The sequence below is a fragment of the Cheilinus undulatus genome, linkage group 8 (genome assembly GCF_018320785.1).
Source record: "Cheilinus undulatus linkage group 8, ASM1832078v1, whole genome shotgun sequence".
Classification (NCBI taxonomy): Eukaryota; Metazoa; Chordata; class Actinopteri; order Labriformes; family Labridae; genus Cheilinus; species Cheilinus undulatus.
Window position 1 is genome coordinate 32,681,130 of NC_054872.1, and position 22,142 is coordinate 32,703,271.

General features: G+C 38.5%; 2 protein-coding genes across 4 annotated transcripts in view; both read right to left on the reverse strand.

Annotated features, from left to right (window-relative positions):
* Positions 1–634: 634 nt before the first annotated feature.
* rbp5 (retinol binding protein 1a, cellular) lies at positions 635–6,628 on the reverse strand. The gene is made up of 4 exons (XM_041793632.1): positions 5,115–6,628; positions 4,364–4,548; positions 3,550–3,651; positions 635–955 (listed from the first exon to the last, which is right to left on the reverse strand). The coding sequence occupies exons 1-4, from the start codon at positions 5,188–5,190 to the stop codon at positions 902–904; spliced, it is 417 nt and encodes a 138-aa protein (XP_041649566.1). The 5' UTR covers positions 5,191–6,628; the 3' UTR covers positions 635–901.
* Positions 6,629–7,462: 834 nt separating this feature from the next.
* Positions 7,463–22,142, reverse strand: part of ptpn6 (protein tyrosine phosphatase non-receptor type 6) — a 34,368-nt gene continuing 19,688 nt past the window's right edge. For 2 of the 3 annotated variants that reach the window (XM_041792397.1, XM_041792395.1), the window contains exons 8-16: positions 20,089–20,185; positions 19,871–19,950; positions 19,626–19,772; positions 17,611–17,742; positions 17,362–17,516; positions 12,781–12,848; positions 12,521–12,672; positions 12,136–12,200; positions 8,048–8,328 (exon numbers count right to left, since the gene is read on the reverse strand). In XM_041792397.1, coding sequence (XP_041648331.1) covers positions 8,232–8,328; positions 12,136–12,200; positions 12,521–12,672; positions 12,781–12,848; positions 17,362–17,516; positions 17,611–17,742; positions 19,626–19,772; positions 19,871–19,950; positions 20,089–20,185 — 993 coding nt within the window. In that variant the 3' untranslated portion in view covers positions 8,048–8,231. Of the gene's footprint in view, positions 7,830–8,047; positions 8,329–12,135; positions 12,201–12,520; positions 12,673–12,780; positions 12,849–17,361; positions 17,517–17,610; positions 17,743–19,625; positions 19,773–19,870; positions 19,951–20,088; positions 20,186–22,142 lie in introns of those variants that run through there. The other variant, XM_041792396.1, reaches the window with a different exon arrangement.

A 22,142-nucleotide genomic window follows, 5' to 3' on the forward strand; every position in this document is an offset into this window, starting at 1 on the left:
TGGCCAACCTTGCTGTAGTCAGTGCCGGTGTGAAAGCTGTCAACTGAATTCAAACCAAACAACTGGACTGAGACTGCTCAAAAAAGCAGGTCTCTGTCTACTTTAATACTCTGGTGTAGTTTGTTTGTAGTGAGAACATGAACCAAGCTTGATCTGACCTTATTCAGGCAGCACTGAGCTACTGTAGAAGACAAATATGTGTTAAAACCACAGGCAGACCTGAAAATGCTTGTGCTCAAAGTTTCTTGTACAAGTGTACTGGTTGTTTTTGAGCTCTCCTATCTAGTGGCATCTTCTGCTGTTGTTTAGTTCATGGAATTTTATTCCTCAAATTTATCCGGTATATTATATGATGCATTTGTGGTTGCACAAAGTTGCACACCAATTTACTTTGTATTTGTTTTCATAATCTGCAAGAAATTCCAATCAATTAGAGAGCATTTTCCCCACTTGCATATTTCTCTGTGCAAATATAGAGCAACAATTGATCCATAATTTAGACCAGATAAACTGAACTAAATGTGTGAAAATACCCTTAAAAACTAAATCCACCGATTAACAGTAGAAAAACCACCAACTTGCCACGAACATCTGGAACATGGTGTAGTAATGATGCAGCAAAGACGCCCAGCAGAACGGGATATGATTTGTTTATGACATATTGGAGATAGATAGTGCAATATAAGGATGTACGCTGGGGATGTTTACACAGTCTCTGTGGTCTTTTCTCAGTTAGTACCATCAGATGGAAACAATTAATAATGTACAGAAATTCAGTCAAAATAATGCTGATTATAATAAAAAAAAATTATACACATAAATCAAAGCTTTAGCCAGTTTCTCAGATATATTCTATTCAGAATAAATTGAGGGTCTTCATTAAAAAGCACGTTCAGATGCTTCACTCAGCCTTCTTGAAGACTTGCTTGGCAACGATGCCTTGAGCTCTCAGCTCCTGCGGAGAAGAAAGGAAAGGGGAGAAGGGGGAGAGAAAGAAAAAAAGGGGAGGAAGAAGAGGAGGAGGAGAGGACATAACTGAAGAGTGAGAATCAATAATGGAGTCTGTCACATCAAAGGAGAGTTCAATGAGTGATACACAAACCTGGAATTGTATCCAAAACATAATCCAGTTTCTCCGCCTTTGACCTCGTCATTCGTCTCCCCCTCTCCCTCCCCTCTTCTCTTCTTCTAACTCCCCCCTCTCACTCATTCCTCGTTAGCCTCCCTGTGCTTTTGTGCAACCTTTGGAAAAAAAAACCCCACCTTGTTGAAGCCTGATCCTCGCTGGCATTTCTTTCCCAATAGTCTCCTGAATGTGGACATTGACAACGCGTCTCTTTGTCCGGGGTGCCACAGAGGAATTAGAAAAATCCCGCCAGAGCGCTTTAGTGGAACAATACTGATTGTTTCAAATCTTAATCAGCATTGACAAACTAATCTATAAGCTCTTTTACAACCTAAACGAGGGGAGCAAATCCTTTCTCCTTTGGTCCTGAGGTCTGGTAACACTTCATTATAAAAACGAACATTCAGGAGTTCTCTGATACGGAAGCCCTAAGCAGACATACACCAATGTAATTTATTTCACTAAATTTTCCTCTAATTAGAAGTATATTTGGGTAGTTTGCAAGAGATCTCAACGGAGATCACTTTAACTGCTTTTTACCTCCGCCAAGGAGGTTATGTTATCGGCAGGGTTTGTTTGTTTGTTAGATTGTTAGCAACATAACTCAAAAAGTTATGGATGGATTTTCATTAAATTTTCAGGAAATGTCAGAAATGGCATAAGGAATAACTGATTAGATTTTGGGACTGATCCGGATCACCGTCTGATCCAGGAATTTTTTTAAAGGATTCTTTACTATTGGGAGATAGGGCTGATCGTGGAGGTCTGCGCTCTCTGAGTGCTTTTCTAGTTTATACTGAGATCTCGAAAAATTACCATAAAACCTGGTGTATAAGCTACACTTTAGGAACCTATTTTCCATCTAGACAGCTGGCTGAGGCTTATATACAGATGCGACCAGTAGATCAGTCTAAAAAGCTAAAATGAGTGCAGTGGAAATTTATACCAACATTTACAGCTGACATATTGACTGTAAACATCGGCAGAACAAATCATATATTGGAAAAATGTACAACTGTACCATCAGATGTAGATGGTCGCAAAGGGTGCCGCACACTTAAGCTAGCTCACCGTGAGCTCCCAACTTTATGAATGAAGCCCCAAATATAACACATCTACCAGACTGTTAACTTCCCCACCCCTCTCAACCCAGCCTCTCTGCACAGGAAACACTCATTGTTTTTGACATTAAAAAAGGTGTGCATACATTTGGAAATATCCCTAGCTGGAATCTATAATGACAGACACCAGACCAACAAGGGTTGGCACCACTTTTTGACTGCTTGTTATGTCAAAACACATTTACAGAATACAGGGAGTTTAGAGTTGCGTTAAAAAAAAAAAAACATGGAGCACTGGTGTGACTGACAACCCTCCTCAAGGTGACAAAGTCTCAGGTGAAAGTGGGCAGAGTGACTTGAGGGCTTCGAGTGTTTCTCACAACAATTACTGCAGCCTGAGAGCTAAAGTACTGTATAATAGCTAATAGAAGTGCAAACTACATAAGGATGGTACTAAAGAGAGTGGCACAGCTGCACAGAAACTACACAGAATGAAATGCAAGAACAATTTAAAGCTTTTTTTTCCTTTGGGAAAAGCCAAAAATCAGACTGCGATTTATACACCAGGACAGCTTAACTTCCTGATTTTACAGTAACTCATAGAAAACCAGCACTGTTATCCAGGAAATTATTTAACTAAACCGAGATCTTGAGAAAATAACACTCAATATCATGAGAAAATGGAGGAAAATAAAATGCAAGGTGTCCAAACTTTTTCTATTAAGGGCCACATATAGAGGATATTAAAGTTAGTAAATCCAAGCTCTGCCTCTGGAACACTGCTGGTACTGATATATGCTGCCATAATCAATAAGTGCATTATAAATCAAGAAATCCTTATTATTTTGGTTGGCAATATTTTGCTGTTTACAGTGTTGCCTCAATTTTGTCACAAAATAAGTACATCAATAAATTCCCCTTGTCAAAATGTTTTTTTACAGAATTAAAACTGTATCATTGCTTGGTGCTGAAACTAAGAGCAACACAGTCAAGCACAAGCTTCATAAATTAATTTGGACCATATTTAATTTTCTTTTTAGAATTTGCCAATCAAAAATGTACCGTGGGATGTAGAGTCCGGACATTCCAGGCTCAGGGCTTCCATATTCACTATTTTTGTTTGGGACTTTTTTACTCTTCAAGATAACTTCCGCTCATAAAGGCCACAAAGTGTAACCATTTAAGCCAATGAAAATGATCAAACCCTCTGATTTGCATGATTTCCTTCACTTAGCATTTCTATTTTATCATCTTTCCCTCTTCATGTTTCCATTTTCCCTCTTCCACTTCTTCTACCCCCCCCCCCCCCCCCACCCCACCCACCTTTTTGCTCCATTTTCCTCCCTCGGCACACATCCTTACCAAATGCAGCTTGTTGCCCTCCAGCCAGTGAGTCCAGCCTCGTCCCTCTTTCTCTCCTCGCTGTACACAAACCAGGTTCGCTCCATCCCAGCTCACTGTTGTCTGCAGAAAAAGGCACAGGGATGCTGCATCACCATGTGAGACCATTAGTATGTAAAGTAGCGCTCAAGTACGAGCACACAGGCTTTGTGGAGCACAAAAGGCTGGCTATGAGTTCAGGGAACCACTTTTTTGCTTCCTTCTCCTGAGTTTTTCTTTGTATACACGTCAGGATGAAGTTACTAATTTGGATTCCTGCTCTTTAAGAGGTCTTAATGTGTTCCTTGCTTTCTTTTTCTCACAAACATGGGTTATTGTTTGATCAAGCAACAGGAGGTTGGGTACAGACACACAATCACAGCAGCGGGAGGGTCTGCTTTCTTGGCATGCAGAAAGCAAACTTGTGCAACAAGTTTTGATATCTTATATCAGAAGAAACATGCAGGTCCAAGCAAGCAAGGTTAACTAAATTTTAAACACGATGATACTTTTTAATACCAATTGTTTAGAATGTCACAATCTCTTATATTTAGAAACATCTTTATCATAAGACAGGGATTTGAGGGAGGAATTAATCCATCAGAATTTGCAGGCAAACTGTGCACACTGTGTAAACGACAAAGAAATATGGGTACTATTTTGGTACTAAATGCTTCAAGTTTTTTGTGCAACTTGGACAATGTGCAGGAGTTTGTATGCAATTTGACTTTTGCTTCCATCATTATGAAGGTTTCAATTCCTGCATTAATTAAGCGGCCAAAACAAAAGTTCATACCTGACAGGTTCGGCCGTCCACCGGCCCCAGATCTTCAGTAAACTCTTTCCCAATGGTGAAATCCATGTTGAAGTTCTTAAAGGTGGTGATGGTGCGGATCCTCATGGACCCCGTGCTCGGGTCATGGGTGATCTCTTTGGTGGGCTTCAACAGACACACAATCTTCCTCAAAGCAAAATTTATATCTTAAAAAAAAAAAAATCAAAAACAGCAAAAGTATGAACATAAATGTGCTGGGCTTTGAAATGTCTGCATATAAAGGGTATCCCACTGAGTGCAGGCAGAGTGAATACTCCCATGAGTGTGGGTGTTTGGGGTCATGCAAAGGACAAGGTGGTGATTTCATTCAGTCTAATGTGCAGCTGCAGGAGAGGATGTCCCACAGCATGACATCAGTGATTGAAGATTACTTTACAATAACTTAAAAGATGCAAATCAGAGGAAAGGCAACTCAAAATGAAGGGAAAGGAAAATCTGGATGTCTTATGAAGAACACTCATGCGTCTTATGAAAGAATACAGCATACTCATGCTGTATAAAATATGCATATTATAGTAATGTTTTCACTCTGTTTCATAGTGTTGCTACAAAAACCCCAAAACACAACTTATTTGCTTTTGACACCTACTTAGCATTAAATCCACTTAATTCTGCAGGAAAACAATTTCACAAAAAAACTTAACCACCAAAGCATTTTTAAGTAGGTCCAACAGTTCCCTCTTTGTAGTGTCAGCTGTGTGTGCAGTCTTACCTAAAGCAGACAGGTATGCGTCCATGTTCTCCTGCTCCACCATATGATACGTGCCGGTGAAATTCGGTTTCGACATTTTGAGCCTATCAAAACTCCAAGCAGGCTGAAATTTGAACTTTTTCTTCGAGTCCAGTCTGAATCCCCAGAGATCTGCTGCCGCCTGCCTTGGTATTTGTTGCACTTACGCAACTTCTTCAGACAATGAGCGTTAAACGAGCCTGCGTCTTAATCTGCTCGCTTTCTGAGGCTCGTTAGCTCTCTGTTCCTTCTTCTCTGGTGGAACCTCCACACTGAGTTTGTGAGAGCGTTTCCAGTCAGCTGTGAGTCAGTGTGGCTCCCAGTTTTTCTGCAGGAGAGCATGCAGGGGGAGGATCAGGCATCTCTGATGGTTTACTCACAGGGATCAGTTGCAGGAGGGGCGGGAATTCAGGACAATGAAACATGTGGAGGGTGGGGTTGAAGATGTGGAAGATTAAATGCAAACATAATACAGCCGTGTTATAGTGTTCATATTATATGATCGCTTCCCTTTGTGACAACAATCCCTCTACGTTTAACTCCTTACATGCTGTGTTTACTGTCCTGCACTTAAAGGGATATTAAAGCTCCTCTTGGGAGTTTTTACATGGTTATGAAGCAGACTGAAATGAATGGTGATGCCTCTTTATGACTTACTCAAGCAAACAAAACCATCATTGACATGACTGATTGTTTATACTGAGTATTGTTATAAAGCCTGACATGACTGCTGCGGGTTATGTGTCAGGGGAAATGATTAACTGCATATGTGAACTGCTAAAAATGGCTGGAGGAGAAGGATTTGGGGGAGAAACCCCTCTACTTATTCAAAACAGAATTAAAACAATGTGTCCACCTAAGGCAGGGGTGTCCAAACTTTTTCCGTAGAGGGCCACATACAGAAAATTTCAAGGATGGTGGGACCACTTTCATATACCTCCCCTTTATGACATCAAAGTAAGTCAATCCAGTCCAATTTAGGAAAAGACACACTAAGTGATTTGATATGTGTTAAAGTTAAGTCATGAAAAAAAGGACATCAATGAATTGTTGTGTCAAAATGTTTGTTTACAGAATCAGCACAGTAGTGTGGCCTAGAGCTGAAAGTAAAACATACGCAAATCCAAATAAATTCATTCTATCTTCACAAACTATAATGTTTTCTAATTGACAGCCGAGTATAGTTTTATGTTACCTTGCCGGACGAGCCCCCAAGGTAACATAAAACTATACTCGCCTGTCAATAAGAAAACATTTTAATTTTTGTTTTAGAATTTGCAGAGTGCCAATTAAATATGGGCCGAGGGCTACATTTGGCCCCCAGGCCATAGTTTGGACACTCCTGACCTAAGGCATTAGCTTCTAGCCTGCGGTCTGGGACCCCCTTGGGGCAGGGTGTGTGAGGCTTTGTGTGTTCTGAGGTTGTCAAGATAAGATTTGCATGTGTTAACTAAAATCATGATAAATCACTGATAAAGTCATTCATCTAAAGATCCTTCAAGACAGTCTGGATACAAACTGTAGATCTCAGACCCCCCCCCACCCCACCCCTCCCCCACCCCCGCAGATCAGTAATTGGCCGGTACAGCATATTTCCAGATGTAAACACATGCACATTCATGTCCGTTTTGAAGTTCTTAAACCTGCTTTGTGAAGTCTTAAACTGGTTATGAAACAGTCTCAATCTAATTCTGATGCCTCTGTAAGACCTCCAAGAGCAAAAAATAGTTCATGGCTGTCAGTGCTGTAATCAGGTCTGATCCAGATGAAGGGATTTACTGCCACAAAACAGAGGAGCCTTTGTTTACATTTAACAGGAACGTTTGGCAGTAAGCGATTTGGTCGCTAGGAGAGGCAGGAGAAGGTTCTTCACAGGTTTTACACACATACGGAAAAAAATATCTTGTTACTTATTGAGTTCAGGTGTTTCAATCAGACCCGTTGACCCAGGTGTATAAATAAAGCACACAGCCATGCAGTCTCAAACATTTGTGATGCATCATGGGTCGTTCTGAAGAGCTCAGTGGCTTCAAACGTGGTACTGTGATGGATGCCACTTTTGCAATAAGACAGTTTGTTAAACATAGAAATGCCATGATCAACTGTAAGAGGACGCATTTAGGAACAACAGCCACAAAGCAGGAGAACACATAAAATCACAGATCAGGGTCAACGACTGCTAAGGTGCATGGTGCGTCAAAGTCACCAATGCTCTGCTGAACAGTTCCAAACTTCCACTGGCATTAATGTAAGCACCATGGCAGAGCAGCAGCATGCAAGCCTCACATCACCAAGTCCAATGCCAAGCATCGGAGGGAGCGGTGTAAAGCACACTGACACTGGGCTGTGGAGCTCTGTGTGGCAGTCAGATGGGTGAGTCTGGGTTTTGTGAATGCCAAGAGAACGTTATCTGCCCGACTGCATTGTGCCAACTGTGAAGTTTGGTGGAGGAGGGATAATGGTATGGGGCTGTTATGGGTCTCCAATAAAGGGCAATCATAATGTTTCAGCATACCAAGAAATTTTGGACAATGCTATGCTTCCGACTGTGTGGCAACCGTTTAGGGGAGGCCCTTTTCTATTTCAACGGTGCCCATGTGCACAAAGGAAGGACTATAAAGACATGGTTTGATGAGTTCAGTGTGGAAGAACTTGACTGGCTTTTACCTCAACCCCATCTAGCACCTTTGGGATGATCTGGAACAGAAATTCAACATCATAAATGCTCTACAGAATGAATGACCACAAATTTATGCAAAACCACTCCAAAATCCTGTGGAAAGCCTTCCAAGAAGAGTGGAGGCTGTTATAGCTGCTAAAGGGGGGGCTAATCCATGCTAAATTTGACAATTTAGATTAGAAGACTAAACAACTTAAGATAAAAAAGACAATCACTCAGTTTAAAGAGTTGACACTTATTTTGGCTTTATTTTTAACAAACTATCAGAACATTCATGTGACATATCTGGTGTCATAACATTACTGTGACTCTGATTTTACAACCTATTACTGTTTTCCACTAGAGTAAAAATCCTCCAAAAACAGTGCCTGTATAAATATAACAACATGACATACTTAGGTAAAACTTCTCCATCTCTTCTATTTCTTCCTCACTGAGCCACTTTTCTTGTCCGGCTTCTGCTTCTTCACATCTTTCTTTCCCTTTGACAGATTCTCGTACACGTCCTCTTTGTTTCTGGAAATAGAAAAGGCTGATTAGTGCTTTTATCTCTCCTGTGTTTCATTATAAAGCAGTCATCATTAATTAGACACAGTTTAGCTAAAAGTGAATCACAGACACTGTGGGGGTTAATGAACGAGCCATCTGCTCCAGAACGATTTAAACAGACCAATAGAGCGGAAATCAGTCACTCAAAGCTGGTGGACAATTATTCAGGCCTACAAGTGGGTCAAAGTTTACAATGTTGGAATTGTCCAGTGTTTTATCTCTGCTGACTGCTTCATTTGAGGGGTGTCCTGGCTCAAAGGTTACAACAACATTTTACAAACAGAAACCAGAGTCAGGAGAGGTCTTGAGTTTCTCTCATTTACTCAAAAATATCTATCCTCCTCTACTTTCATTAAAGAATATCAGAGATATCTATATTTCAGATTACCTATTTTCTCTGGGAAGATCTTATCCAAAAGGAATAACTGGTAATAACAAGGTGTCTGGCTTTTCTGGCAAAGATTTGTCTCCAAAATGAGGTGTTGAAAAAATAAATCAGCTTGGACATCTGCATCGAGACATTGGAAATCAACACTGACAGTTGTGGCAAAGATTTGGACACCAAATAGAAAGACTGCTTTTGATCAAGCTTTGCTATGATAATTACAGATCCATAAAATGTACCAAACAAACACTTAAGTCACAGGTAAGTACATTTCATTCTTTAACATGGGATTCAACAGCCCAATCCAGCTGCTTTATAGCTGAGTCATGCTCTGTCTGGTGGCCTAGCTTTCTCCTTTTAAAAGTTGAGGTTAAGATGCTAGTTTTCATTGGTACAAAAACTTTCTGACATATCCATGTGACTTGAAGCTCCTACCTCCTTCTGATTGGCTAGAGTGGTGTGTACTACTTTGAATTAAAGGATTGTCATAGAACAAAAGACCACATATCTTTTACAGGCAGTGATAAATAACATCTAACAAGACAAATATTAAAATTTATGTGTCACAAACAATGTTAATAGTCCATTTTCTCTTCACTTCCCTCAAAGTTTCTAGGACCCCCCTAGCCTTCTGTGGGTGCCAATGCCATTGAAAAGTAGTGATGAAGCCAGTTGTAGTTGTTTTCACAACTTTTATTGTTGTGTTACTTCAATTTTCTTAATGTGTCTGTGATTTAATGGCTGATACAAAGGCAGTAAAATAGATTTTTAATCTCACTGAAGCTACCTTGTAAGATAAATTACAAATTACAAAAATAAAATCAAAATCTAAGAAGATTCATAGAGTTCAGAGGCAAAAGTCAGCAGGACAGGAGGAACCACCCTGTGAGTGTGTGAAGGTCAGACTGTTTGTTTGCATGTGTTGCCTCTTTTGCTACCAAAAAGTAGGACTGCAAAAAAATTACTTACTATTAAAGCAGCATGATCTCTTCATTTGTCCAGTTTTAAAGTACAAAGGCAGCAGGACTACCAGCAGAACTTTATTACAGGACTAAATCTTTTTCTTATGAATGAGTCATCCATATTTATTGAAGTCTCATAATAACTCACTATAGCACTGATTTATTGCCATCAAAGAAACAATACATTTCCCCACTCTGCCTCTGGAGTAATTCAAACTCTTCACCAGGGCTGAGAGTTGCCATAGAAAGATAAACGCTCAGATTGCCTCAGATGCCCTGCTGTCCTGGACCAATACATGTGAGCCTAAGCACCTTACTGGTTTCAAAACATCGGGACAAAGGTCTGTAGTGGAAACTCTGTCAGCTGGCTTACACTGGCATATTAACAGAAATGCTGAATAATGTACTTTGAAAATAAAGAAATAAATAAACCTGTGCTGGGTTTGGATTCAGAGTACACAGACTACATTTTGTTTGATGATGTGTCGGTCTTTTTTTGGTATTTTGATTATTTTGGATGCTGCATTTCAAAACAATACAATCTGTTTTTTAAATTCTCAATTAAATCAAACAACTTTCAAAAGTACAGCTCATCAATTATACTTCCATTACCAAACACTGTCTAAACAGGACAAAAATACAACAGATGTATGTATGATAGACCAAAGTTTACCTGGAGATTTTTTTTGTAACTGAAAACAAGAAAATTCTTGAACTTCAATTTATGTTAGAGTGGCAATGAAGAATAACCTGATATACCAGATAGACTATTTCTCATATCCATTACATGAGATGTATTTTACATCCATCGGGGCAACAGCCCGTACAACACATTAATTCATTCATAGTGTTCATCTTCTTACCCTGTTATTGAAATTATAAATCAGTCATGGTCAATATCATTTGGCTTTTCTGATAAAAAAAAAAACACAAAAAATGCCTTAATGTCAAAGTGAAAACAGATGTATTTATGTAATATGTTTGGTAAAATGTCTAGAAGTTCCAGTCACTGGCTAATCAGTATTTCTGGCTACCGTTACACCATGAAGACAAAAGAACACAATTGGCAACTCGGAGAAAAAGTACAAGTCATGGGTTGCATGCAAAAAATTCCAAGGCACTGAACATCTCCTAGAATTCAGTTAAATCCATCATTAAGAAATGGAAGGAATATGGTACATGTGTAAATCTGCCTAGACCAGGCCATCCTCACCTACAGAGTGATCATGCATGAAGGGGTCTAGTAAGAGAGGCAACCAAGACACCTATGACTATTCAGAAGGAGTTACAAGCTTCAGCAGCTGAGATGGGGGAGACTCTGCATACAGAGACTGTTACCTGGGTACTTCACCAGTAAGAGCTTTACGGGAGAGTGGCAAAGAGAAAAGCCACTGTTGAGGAATCTTGACTACAGTTCACCAAAAGGCAGGTGGGAGACTCCATGGTCAAGTGGAAGAAAGGTCTTCAGTCTGATATGACTAAATGGTGCTTTTTGGCCATCAGACAAGACACTGTTTGGCGGACACCAAACACTGCACATCACCACAAATACACCATCCCTACTGTGAAGATTGGTGGCAGCATCATGCGGTGGGGATGCTTCTCTGTAGCCAGCCAAATAAGGCTTGTGAAGATAGAGGGTAAAATGAAGGCAGCAAAATAAAGGGAAATGCTACAGGACAATCTTCTGCAGTCTGCAAGAGAAAGCTGATTTAGGAGGAGATTTATTTTCTAGCAAGACAATGACCCAAAGCATAGACTGGGCAACTAAACCTTTCCTATAGCTACCACCTCATTCACCTTAAATGATGCTGATTGGTCAGGCCACTCTTAAACAGGGCAGATGTGTTTCAGTAAATTACAACAGTATTGTTAAAGTTTAAGTTCTACTAATACTGTATTGAAGGTTAAATTTCTGCTATCGTTATGGCACTACTACTTAAACATTCTGAATAATTTGCTTATTAGGTTTCCTGTAAAGAAAAAGAAATTGTACAAACTGGTTCCTTCATAAAGTGCGGCAAAAACTGTGGTTCTTACAGTAATCTGATTTTATGCAACAGTTTGGATTGATTCAGGTTAGATGTGTTTTTTTCTTTGGTGCCGGGAGTCTAAAGGTGGAATCTGCTTATTAGAAATGTTATTTAAGACCTAATTAAACAGCAAAACATGTCAAGATGATTTAGCTTTCTTAAATTTAGGTCTTTAAAAGGAGACTTAAATGAAGCCTAGCTGTAGCTTGAGTTCATGCTCCCTCTATCTTCAAAACGTCTGCTGACAAGAGAATGAAGACGCTGACTAAGCCATATTTCTTAAAAGAAAGTAGGGCAGCTGTGTGAAGTTTAGAGGAGTGTTGTGAATGTTTATGGACACACATACACACGCATTTTTATATAAAGGCCCTTTCGCACAAAGCAGTTCACTCACTTTGAGACCTTCCTGCTGGCTGGTTGATGTTTGAGCTGCAGATTTCCATACTCTGTGTCGGTTTCCTGAGAAAAGACAGAAAAAGAGATAACTTCTCAAACACAGAGCAAGGTCACATGGCTGGTTTAGTCTACTTGCAGGTTCTTGTTTTTTTGTCCCTGGGTCAATGTTCATCTTTCACAGGCTGCTGTCTGATAACATATCATTCTGTTAGCATTGAACAAGGTGGCTCTGGTGTTCAGATCAGCAATCAAAAGTGCAAAGGCCTATTGACATACATATCTCTGTTTGTTTTCTTTAAACATCTTCCTGTTTTGTCTGTTTTAATCTATATTTTAGACAAAAAAAGACTTATTCTATTTATGTTTCAATTTGTCCACCTTACCATGTAGGCGCAGTCTTTGGCCTTGGTAGTCTGAATGTACTGAGACACAGCCAGATAGATGAACTTGTACTGAGCCTCTGTCTGCACCATACCAGAGCGCTGCTCTCGCACCATCTGGATGTATTTGGGGATGTCAACGTCACAGTCCAGACCTGCAGAGAGAAGTAAACATCAGATCACAACACCTTAGATTACTCTGTTTTTGGAAAGGTTTTGTTTTATTTATTCTATATCTAAAATAGAAAACAAAGAGTTGTTACCAATTGTGTCAATAGTCTCGATGATCATGTCAATGACCACGATGGTGCCTGTTCGACCAATCCCAGCACTGCACAGATACACACAGAAAACTCAGTTATTTCAGCTGTCTGCATGTCAAAAACCTTATGAGAACATCATAAAAGGTTCTAATCAAACTAAAAGTGTATGGCCAGGCAGCAGTAGAGTCTGAGTCTGTCAGGCTGTGCTGAATGCTAATGAATATAATTTTTTTTAAAAATCAGCTTTATTCATAAACAAAGTCTGGCAGTAACACTCATGAAATAACCACATTGTAAACATTACAGACAAAACAACATTTCAAAATAAAACAGAAAAAAAAGTATAGACCTGTTTAAGAAGTAGTTACACCAACAGTGGCTTGATCAAGCTTCATTAGTTTTAGCTCAAGCTAATATAGCTACACTAGCTAGAGCAGAGCCAATGTAGCTAGGTTAGCTTCAGCAATGTGAGCTTTAACAAACATAGCTACAGCTAACTTAGCTACTTAGATGCATAGCTTAAATAGCTGCTTTTTGAGCTTAGATTTAGCAACATCAGCTATGTAGCTATGCTTTCTACGTAGTGTAGGAAGCAAATGAAGCTACTGTATGTAATTTAAGTTTTCTACGCGGGAGTGTTTTCATGGGGTCTGAGCTTTTCCTGTAAGCAGGCTGTTTACTCGGCTTCATAAAGTTTTTGTTATTAAGTTTTGCAGCTCAGATTTTTTTGGTATTCTAAGCATTACCTTAACCCTTTCCCTTAACCCGAAATGGAGGTTTAATCCTATTTATTTCAAAGGTTTTAGCGTGTATTTCCGTTTTGAGATAAAGAGCATCTCAGATGAACTGTCTGTGTGAGTGTCTGTCAGAGATGAAGGGCCTGCAGGAAGACTGCCTTTGGAAGCAAGAGAAGAGATTAGCAAAATGAAGGAGGGTTTATCTGAGGAACTACAGTTTTTAAACATTTCTAATCCTATGTGCTCTTGGACAAGTTCTTGTGACAGCCCCATGTGACAACTTAAGTGTGTTATTTAGACAAGTCATCGATTATTAAATAATTGTGTGTCCTCTTTCCTTTGTTGTGCAAACATTTCCACCTCCACATATAAAAACATGTTTGATATATACAAATTTTTTGGAATTTGCAACAACTCCAGTCAGATTTTTATGTATGAACAACTGAAATTGCCCAAAAAACTTGTAGACTGACTCCTCTCTGGTCTCAGAGACCAGGCATAAAAATGCTAATAATGATGTAAAGCAGATGCAGTATTTGCCATGTTTACAAAATTAAGCTATAATTTTAATATGCTTTTAACCGTCCATTTACAGAAAAGAAAACAAAGTTCACCCATAAGTTTATATCTCAACTGTGCAGTACTCTCTGCTTTTTGTACTAATTGCTTTTAGCTCTTATTTCTTATGTTCCGACTATTTTTGGATCACACTCTGCATACAGAGGCCATAGTCTTTTAAGCAGGGGATCTGGTTTCAAATTCATTCTGCAGCTCCTTTCCTGCATGTCGCTCCAGTCTCATTTATTTTTAGATTTCATATCTTCATGTCATATTCTGTATAGATGCAACTACAATGCTCAAATGTCCGCCTGGGGATAAATGAAGTAGGTCTGAATCTGATTTCCAGATATTCAATAGATTAAAAAACAGATTTAGGTCTGATGATTGGAATGGATAAAAAGTAGCAAAACAGGGAAATATAGTTTATGGAAATTTGGAAAAAGTTCAAACAAATGTGAATTTCATGGTGACCCTCAGAGAAGGAGAAGTCTGAAACCGATAACTTCATTCAGGTTTGTCCTCTTGGAGATAATGATTTTACCACAACATTACACAGCAACCAAACTAGTTTTGTTTTAGGACACTAACAGCAAAGCTAACCATGCTGCTGTAGCACAGAGCTCTCTCTGAGCGCTCATTAGATGATTAAAAGATTAGAAACAAGGGATTTTTTCACCCATTTAGACCTGAACATTTGAAATCAGGTGAAGCTTGACATTATGTAAAAAGGATACTGTGGCAGACATGGTGGACACATCAAAAATGTCTGATGATAAGATAATATTTGCCTTTACATTTATGCTACATGTTCTTAGACATATTTACAGTATAAATAAAATGGAAAATATAAACAAACTGTCAAGCAGAGAAGAGTTTGAGACTGGTTTATCACATGCAGCAGTGACAGAACACTTGTGTAGACGTCCAGCAATATAAACCCTGTCCATTCACTTGCAATGAATTTTCAAGAATATTTTCTGCTGTATTTATATGTTGGCTCTTCCCAACTTTGTGCAGAAATTTTATGAGGGGGTGGGCAGGAAAAATTCCAGATAAAGTTGGGGAAAAAATTTGTTTGAATTCACACATGCTGCCCATTATGAAGATTTCTGTAAATTTAATGGGGTGTGAGTATGAGACTAAAATAAATAATAAATAAATAAAGATTTATTTACTTATTTATTTATTTTGGTGCTTTTTAACGGACTGATATCACATAGTAACAGAAGGTCTAAAAAGGATAGTTAAATGAAAATCACATCCTTCTGCTTATTATTAGTGTTGCTGCACCCATCATGTCGAATGATTACATCTAGATCGCCCTCTCTGAAATCATACGGAATTTTAAAGATGTTATACTGAGCTATATAAGTGGGGTGATTACATATTATTTAAAATGTGAATCGTGTTAAAATACATTTTTTTTCTATTGTGTCTTTTCATTGCACTGGTTCCCAACCCGGGTTCCACGACCCACTGGGGTAGGGGTGGGGGGATCTCAGGGGGAGTGTGAGGCTTTGTCTGCTCTGAGATTGTCAAGATTAGATTGGCATATATTATCTAAGATCAAAACTTAACTTAAATAGTTTATACAGATGTTTTTTGATAGTATGATTATATTTAAACCTACTCTCTTTGGGTTTTGTCAATGAAACATTAAAACTGATGTTGATTTTTTACAGTAACTGATCACTTTTTAGTTTGTGTGGGTCTTGGGGAGGCTTGGCTTTTCTTAGATATAAGGAGGGGGTCTCCAGGAAAAAAATGTTTGGAAACCAGTGTTTTATTGTATTGCTACAGGGAACCCCTGAAAAAGAGACCTCGGTCTCAGTGGGTTTTCCCTGCTAAAATAAAGGATGAATGAAAATATTGCTCAGACATGTGAGCCCTGTGATGTTTGGTTGTAAGTTAAAACTGGGGTCAAATGCCAAATGTCTTAACAGGAGTTATGCTAAGGGAAAGCCTGTGAGAATATATTTTCGTTCTGCAGCTTTGTGAACATGTTTACATACCATAAATGCTCAAACAACCAGGATGTAAACATCAACCAACAACTATTATAAAAAGCACACACATCCTCAGACTCCCTCACATCACACGGGACAAATTCCAAAAGGATAACCTGTCGGTTAACTTTAAAGCTTTTGTTCAGCTTCTACTAATCTTAATCCTGAAAATATGATCATTTTAATCTGAAACGTCTGAGAGTTATCACCTAACTTGTGATTATGAAACCTAAGCATGTTGTTATTTTGAGCATCAACACTAAAATGAATGTTTTTCCCAAGAACGACATCAGGATTTACGAGCCCTGACACGAGGAGAGAGGCACCGTCTGGGAAACATATCGTCAAAGTGAAAAAGCCCCCCATCCACAATGAACCATCTGCTTTAACTTAAACTGTGACAGTTTACTGTTCACGTGTAGGTGTTGCATTGAATAGCATGCTGGGAAATTCATCAAACTTTTATTTTAAGTATAACTTTTGTTCCCCACATCGTGAAAACTAAACGATTGAGATTAAGCAATTACCGATGAACACATTTTATCTGTTTCTATTCATTTAATAATTACCCATGTTATCATTTTCATACATTTGTCATGTCTGATCTCCTGTGGTTTTAAGATTTTAAAATTTTCTTGTTTTTTGTTGTTGTTGTAGAGGAGGCTCTTTGTTTATTTCCTCTCACTGAAAGCTTGTTGGGGGGGCAGGAGTACTGGGCAGTCATTTTTTACCTTCAACATTGGCTTGTGCTCTGCCTCTGGGTTCTAGTTAGCTATTTGTCACAATGTTTACTTTTTTCCATGAATTTATTCAGTATTTAAGTTTAATATATACATGTGATTAAGGTGTCAAATCAATAATTAATGGTGTTTAATACAAGTTATCTCAGTAGCAATCAAAATATTTGTGAATATGATTTTCTTCCCTGATCAAGCAGCCTGGGTGAGAGAAGGATAAAAAACCTTAATATTTTTGTGCTGAAGCCTCTGGAGGAAAATACTTTTCTGATTTTTTTTAATATCCTTTGGATTTTGCTGTTACTCTGACTAAATAAGCCATTTGAATTGGATAATCTTCCACTTTTCTAAGACATCTTATTGATTGCCTGATCAATATTAAAAAAAAACAGAAGACTGATTGTGAGAGGGTTTTAACTACTAGTTTCTGTACCTTTGAAAACTTCTAAGTAAAAGATGGGATCAAAGAAGTATCAACAATCTGTTTTGTTCAGTGATGTGCCCTTCCTGTCCCATGGGTAATCGGTGCCATGTGAATACCTGCAGTGGATGATCATTGGTCCACCATCAGGATGTTCGGCCTGTTTGCTGTTGACTTGAGTGAGGAAGCTGAGGACACCACCTGGTTCCTGAGGAACTCCGTGATCAGGCCAGCTCAGGTACTGATAGTGCCAAATGGTTCGAGAAAGTTTGGGCTATGGGAGAGAACAAAAACACAAGAGAACTAAATGAGAAAACTCCTGGTTAAAGATGACAGAGCTGTGATTTGAGAGGTGGCTTGAAGGTTACCTTGTCCTTAGGAGCGATCTCCAGAACTCGGACTTTGTAATCAGTCGCCTCTCTCTCTGACTCAGACGTCACTATGTACTGACCACATTCTTTGGAGGCCTGAGGATCCGGCCAGTATGGCACACATTTATTCTGCTCAGAAGAAAAAAGAAGAAATTTTTAACTTATCTGCTAGATCTTCTGCATGTGCACAAATGTCTGAACACTGCCTCCCTTATTTTTTCTTTGGCTTTAACCTCTAATTTACAACATTTTAATTCACATTGCCTATAGATTCATATCAACATGTTTATATTCTGTTGGATATTTTCCCGTTTGTACTCTTAAGTTACACTCATAAAGATGAATGTTGTAGTGGAGCAAGCTTGTTTACTGAAATGCAACTAACTTTACAGCAATGTAAACTATAAAAGTAAACTCTGAAGGTCCATCTCATTTTTTCAGGCAGGTTCAGGCATCAGATTTGTAGAAAATATTCATATATTCATTCCTTCTTTTTTTTTAAACTTATTTTAGCAAAAAAAAAAAAAAAACAATACTATGATATTGAAACACTCAATTACAAGCATAATTCCTGCATTTAGAGCTGTTCAAGGTGGCTCTTTTCCATTCTCTAAACCAGTGGTTCTCAAGTGGTGGGTCGGGACCCAAACGTGGGTCGCAGGGAGGTTTTCCTGGGTCATGAAAAAAAATCACGACCCTGTGTCTGGAAAAAAATGGTGGCAAAGAACATGTATCCATATCTTTACTTTTACTCTGTTTTACTCTGATAATGGGTAAATGTAAATGTTTCATTAACATTTAGACTCATTTATTTCCTTTTCTTGCAATAAAAGAGTTGTTTTTACCAAGACAATGAACTCATTTCTCAAGATCTCTGGAAAATAGGTAGGAGTGTTAAACATGTCAGTTTTGCCGTGTGTCTTTTTCCTATCATAAATTCTGTTCCTCCAAGAGCTTAAGTGCAACATTTGTCTTACTAAACATGCATTGATGTTATTTATTGGTGAAAACTTGGGTCATGATTTTTCCTCAAAGATAATGGTGGGTCCTGAGGCTGGACCACTTGAGAACCACTGCTCTAAACCATCTTTTGATAAGAAAAACACACATAGGCCTTTTTAAGGGTTTTATCAGTGAAACAATTAAAATTTATGTTGATTTCTGGCAGCAATGTATCCCTTTTTCTTCCCTCTTGGGTCCTGGGGGGCTCCATTTTTTTTTTTAGGTACATGTAAGGGGGGCTCCAAGGAAAACACCGCTCCAAACGGTTGGGTTGTTGGGCAGCAATGCTTCATATCATGGTAAATCCCTTTTTCCTTAAATGTCTGCTTTCATGGGATACAAACAAAAGCCTAGACTCAGGTCTGCTCCTTTCCTGCTATCACTCCCTGATTTCCTAATCTACTCACTGTCACCGTCCTTTCCACACAAAGGCACAAAATAAATCTATAAAGCGCAAAAAGACCCCCCCCCCCCACTTGGTAGGATTGACATTTGTACAGAAGTAATCTGGCTCTGACATGAAAGGTTAAAAGCTGACATTCATGTTGCTAACATGTTACCATCTACTTCCTCTGAATAGTAAAGCAGTAGATGATCAGAGCTTTGCTACTTCTTAATTTGTCTTTTTTAACTGTAATTATGTAAATATAAACCGTGGGTGGGAGCCATTTGAAGCTTTTCAGAGAAGAAGGCCTTAATGTCAGCTCTGATGTTTTGTGGAAGAACGTGCAGTGACATATAGAGACGGACAGTCTGATATTTATAGTAGACCCAAATCAAATACTACAGGGAACTACGGGGTAGACATTACCCCTAAATCGACTGAGACAACAACCGTGTGACTCTTTAAAGAAGGAAGTTATCTCAGGCTGAAATGTCGTTAAAGGTGTTAAATAAGAACGGTAATATTTTGACATTCTTTTGACATTTTAAGATGAGCTTAGGTTATTACAAAAAATAAAACACTGAGCATTCAGAGCTGCTGTTATTGCTCCTGTTTTGATACTGACCCGCCCTTTCTCCACCTCTCTGGTAGTCATAACGATCACTCTTGTGTTCTCTTGCCAAACCATTTGCCAGAAATCGTTGACGGTTGTTGCAAGGCACCCCTGGGTGGCAATGTAAACTTTGGGACCTCCAGTTTCCCGCAGGGTGTTCTACAAACACACAGCAATGATAGTTGTATGAAAAACAGTGAGTTAAATGTTGTATTTGGATAATTTTCTGTGTTTATGAAGGGACTCTGCAGACTCACTCTGACATAGTTTGCATTGATGTAATCTGAACCCACAACATCTGGATCAGCGTCCTGCAGGATGACCCGGGTGTCATTGACTGGAGGAAACGAGAGGACAGAGCGATAAAGCATGGGAGAGAGGCAGAAAATAAACATAATGTTTAAGTCTGTCTAATCAAAAGTTTGATCGTTCATTGGATTTGGTTGTTTAGAAGATTTAGGATAAAAATACTCACATGGAAGAATGTTCTTGTATCTGTTTTTGCTCTTGTTCTCAGGCCTCTGACCCTCCTCTCGGCTCTTTTTCACCTTTGCCTCCATCTTTTGAAGAGCCTGAGTGCAGAGATAAACAGCTGCGTGATAAATGCTGTGTCCATATATCAAATTAAAAAAAATCATTAACTGCAGCTTTAATGCAAGCAGGGGTTAGTGAGAAGGATGTTGTATTTAAATGGACAACTGTGTTGAGAGAAGGAGCTGTGATTGGCTCTGGGAGCTGGGAAGCAATAACTGGGACCAGCTAGCCATCAGCTGATCACGGGTGGGCAATGACTTCCATGTCATGGAGGATCTAATCCTTAGCTTCATTAAAATAAAATACATAAACTTAAAAAAAAAAAAAAAAAAAAAAAAAATATATATATATATATATATATATATATATATATATATATATAATGCTTGGACATGCAGGTTACAAGTTAAAGCAACAAAGAAGAACACCCAAACAAAAAAGAACGCAACATAAAAACAGCAAGAGAGCCCGTACAAAAAAAACCTAACTGCCATAATTAACCCAACCATCACAACAGCCATCATAAGAACCAACAAGAGCCCAGACAACACAAGAGCCAATGACCTGACACCAGGAGGAGCAGAGGATGTAAGAAGATTTAGCAAACAAGAGAGATAAGAACGACAGAGAGGCATAAAATCAAATAAAAACATATACAAGTAATATAAAGGTTAATCACTATGATAAAAGGAGAGCAGTGACAGGAATTGAAAGAGTAAAACAAGATAAAGGCAATAAAATGGGGCAGTACTCAGTAAAGGCAATGTAATTGAATTTAACTTTCAACCATGTATACTACACAAGGAAATAAACCAGTAGCGGGAGACTGGAGCAATAATAAAAGTATTATACTGAAGTACTTGAAAAAATAAGACATTAGATCAAACGACAAGTAAAACACCTGATATATAAAATGCAATGAAATTCTAGGGCTGTGTCATAACTAAAGGAAAGGAAACTCCTTGATTATTGATCACTTGATCAAAAGATATTTTTGTTAAAATGATTTCAATGACTGATTATTTCAGCCATTCTTAAAAAGTCAAAAGTTAAAACCAATCACTAGCCCCAGCTTTGTGATTCTGAGGGTTCTTTCTTTGCAACGTTTCAGTGGCATAAAACAAGCATACAGTGGTCGCTGTAAAGTTAAAGAATGGTGCTGTTTATTTGTGCTATATCACTGACATTGCAGGCATGAACCAGTTTTAGCTTCTTTAATAAAGAAGCCACACTGGTTCAGAACAGGAACCACCACGCAGACCATGTTCCCACAGTTCTACACATGCAGATTATTTCCTGTTTGTATTCTGCTGCTGTCATTGCTTTTTGATTTTAACTCTTTTAAACTACAAAGCGCATACCAAAGTTAAAGTAACATTTAAACAGTCAGATAAACATATGTTCAGACAGCCACAAATCCGTAGATTTAACCACTGATTTCATATATTTGGGAATTATTTTTTTTCAATTGCAGTGTAAGTCTAGAGATTGCTCCTTACAGTAGGTACAGAAAAGCTTAAGATTTCTTTCCTAATGCAGAACAGATTTTAGAAAAAAGGAATTGCACAACATTCAGAGAACAGAGGTTTGATTTCCATCTTTTAAGATTAAGAAACATGATAAGTAGGTGGGAACTTTTCCCAGAATGGTTTTGTAATTAAGACCGTACCAACGCCTGAGGTGACGTGCACTCGAGATAGGCCAACTCACACTACATCATCTAATACCATTATTAGAGCTCCTTATTTAAGGAAAAATATAACATAAACATATATAATATAAACAGATTTTACATCTGCATACATTCTAAATGGTTCAACAGATTTTGTTCATAGTATCAAGAAGCAGCCACAACTATGCAACAATTTCTGCAAGTTATTTATGAATTATAGTTGTTATACTTATTTACAAAATATTAAATTTTTAGTTGGACATTCAGATCAGGTGGAAAAAAGGAAGTTTGAAGATACATGCAACTCTCAGGAAATGAAATGG

Bases quoted from the DNA above. Each gene is read 5' to 3' on its own strand.
- rbp5 (XM_041793632.1), bottom strand. From the start codon at position 5,190: ATGTCGAAACCGAATTTCACCGGCACGTATCATATGGTGGAGCAGGAG. The intron at 3,652-4,363 runs GTATGAACTTTT...CTTTTTCTGCAG, and splicing joins TGGACGGCCGAACCTGTCAG to ACAACAGTGAGCTGGGATGG. The intron at 956-3,549 runs GTAAGGATGTGT...TCTTCTCCGCAG, and splicing joins AGGGCAACAAGCTGCATTTG to GAGCTGAGAGCTCAAGGCAT.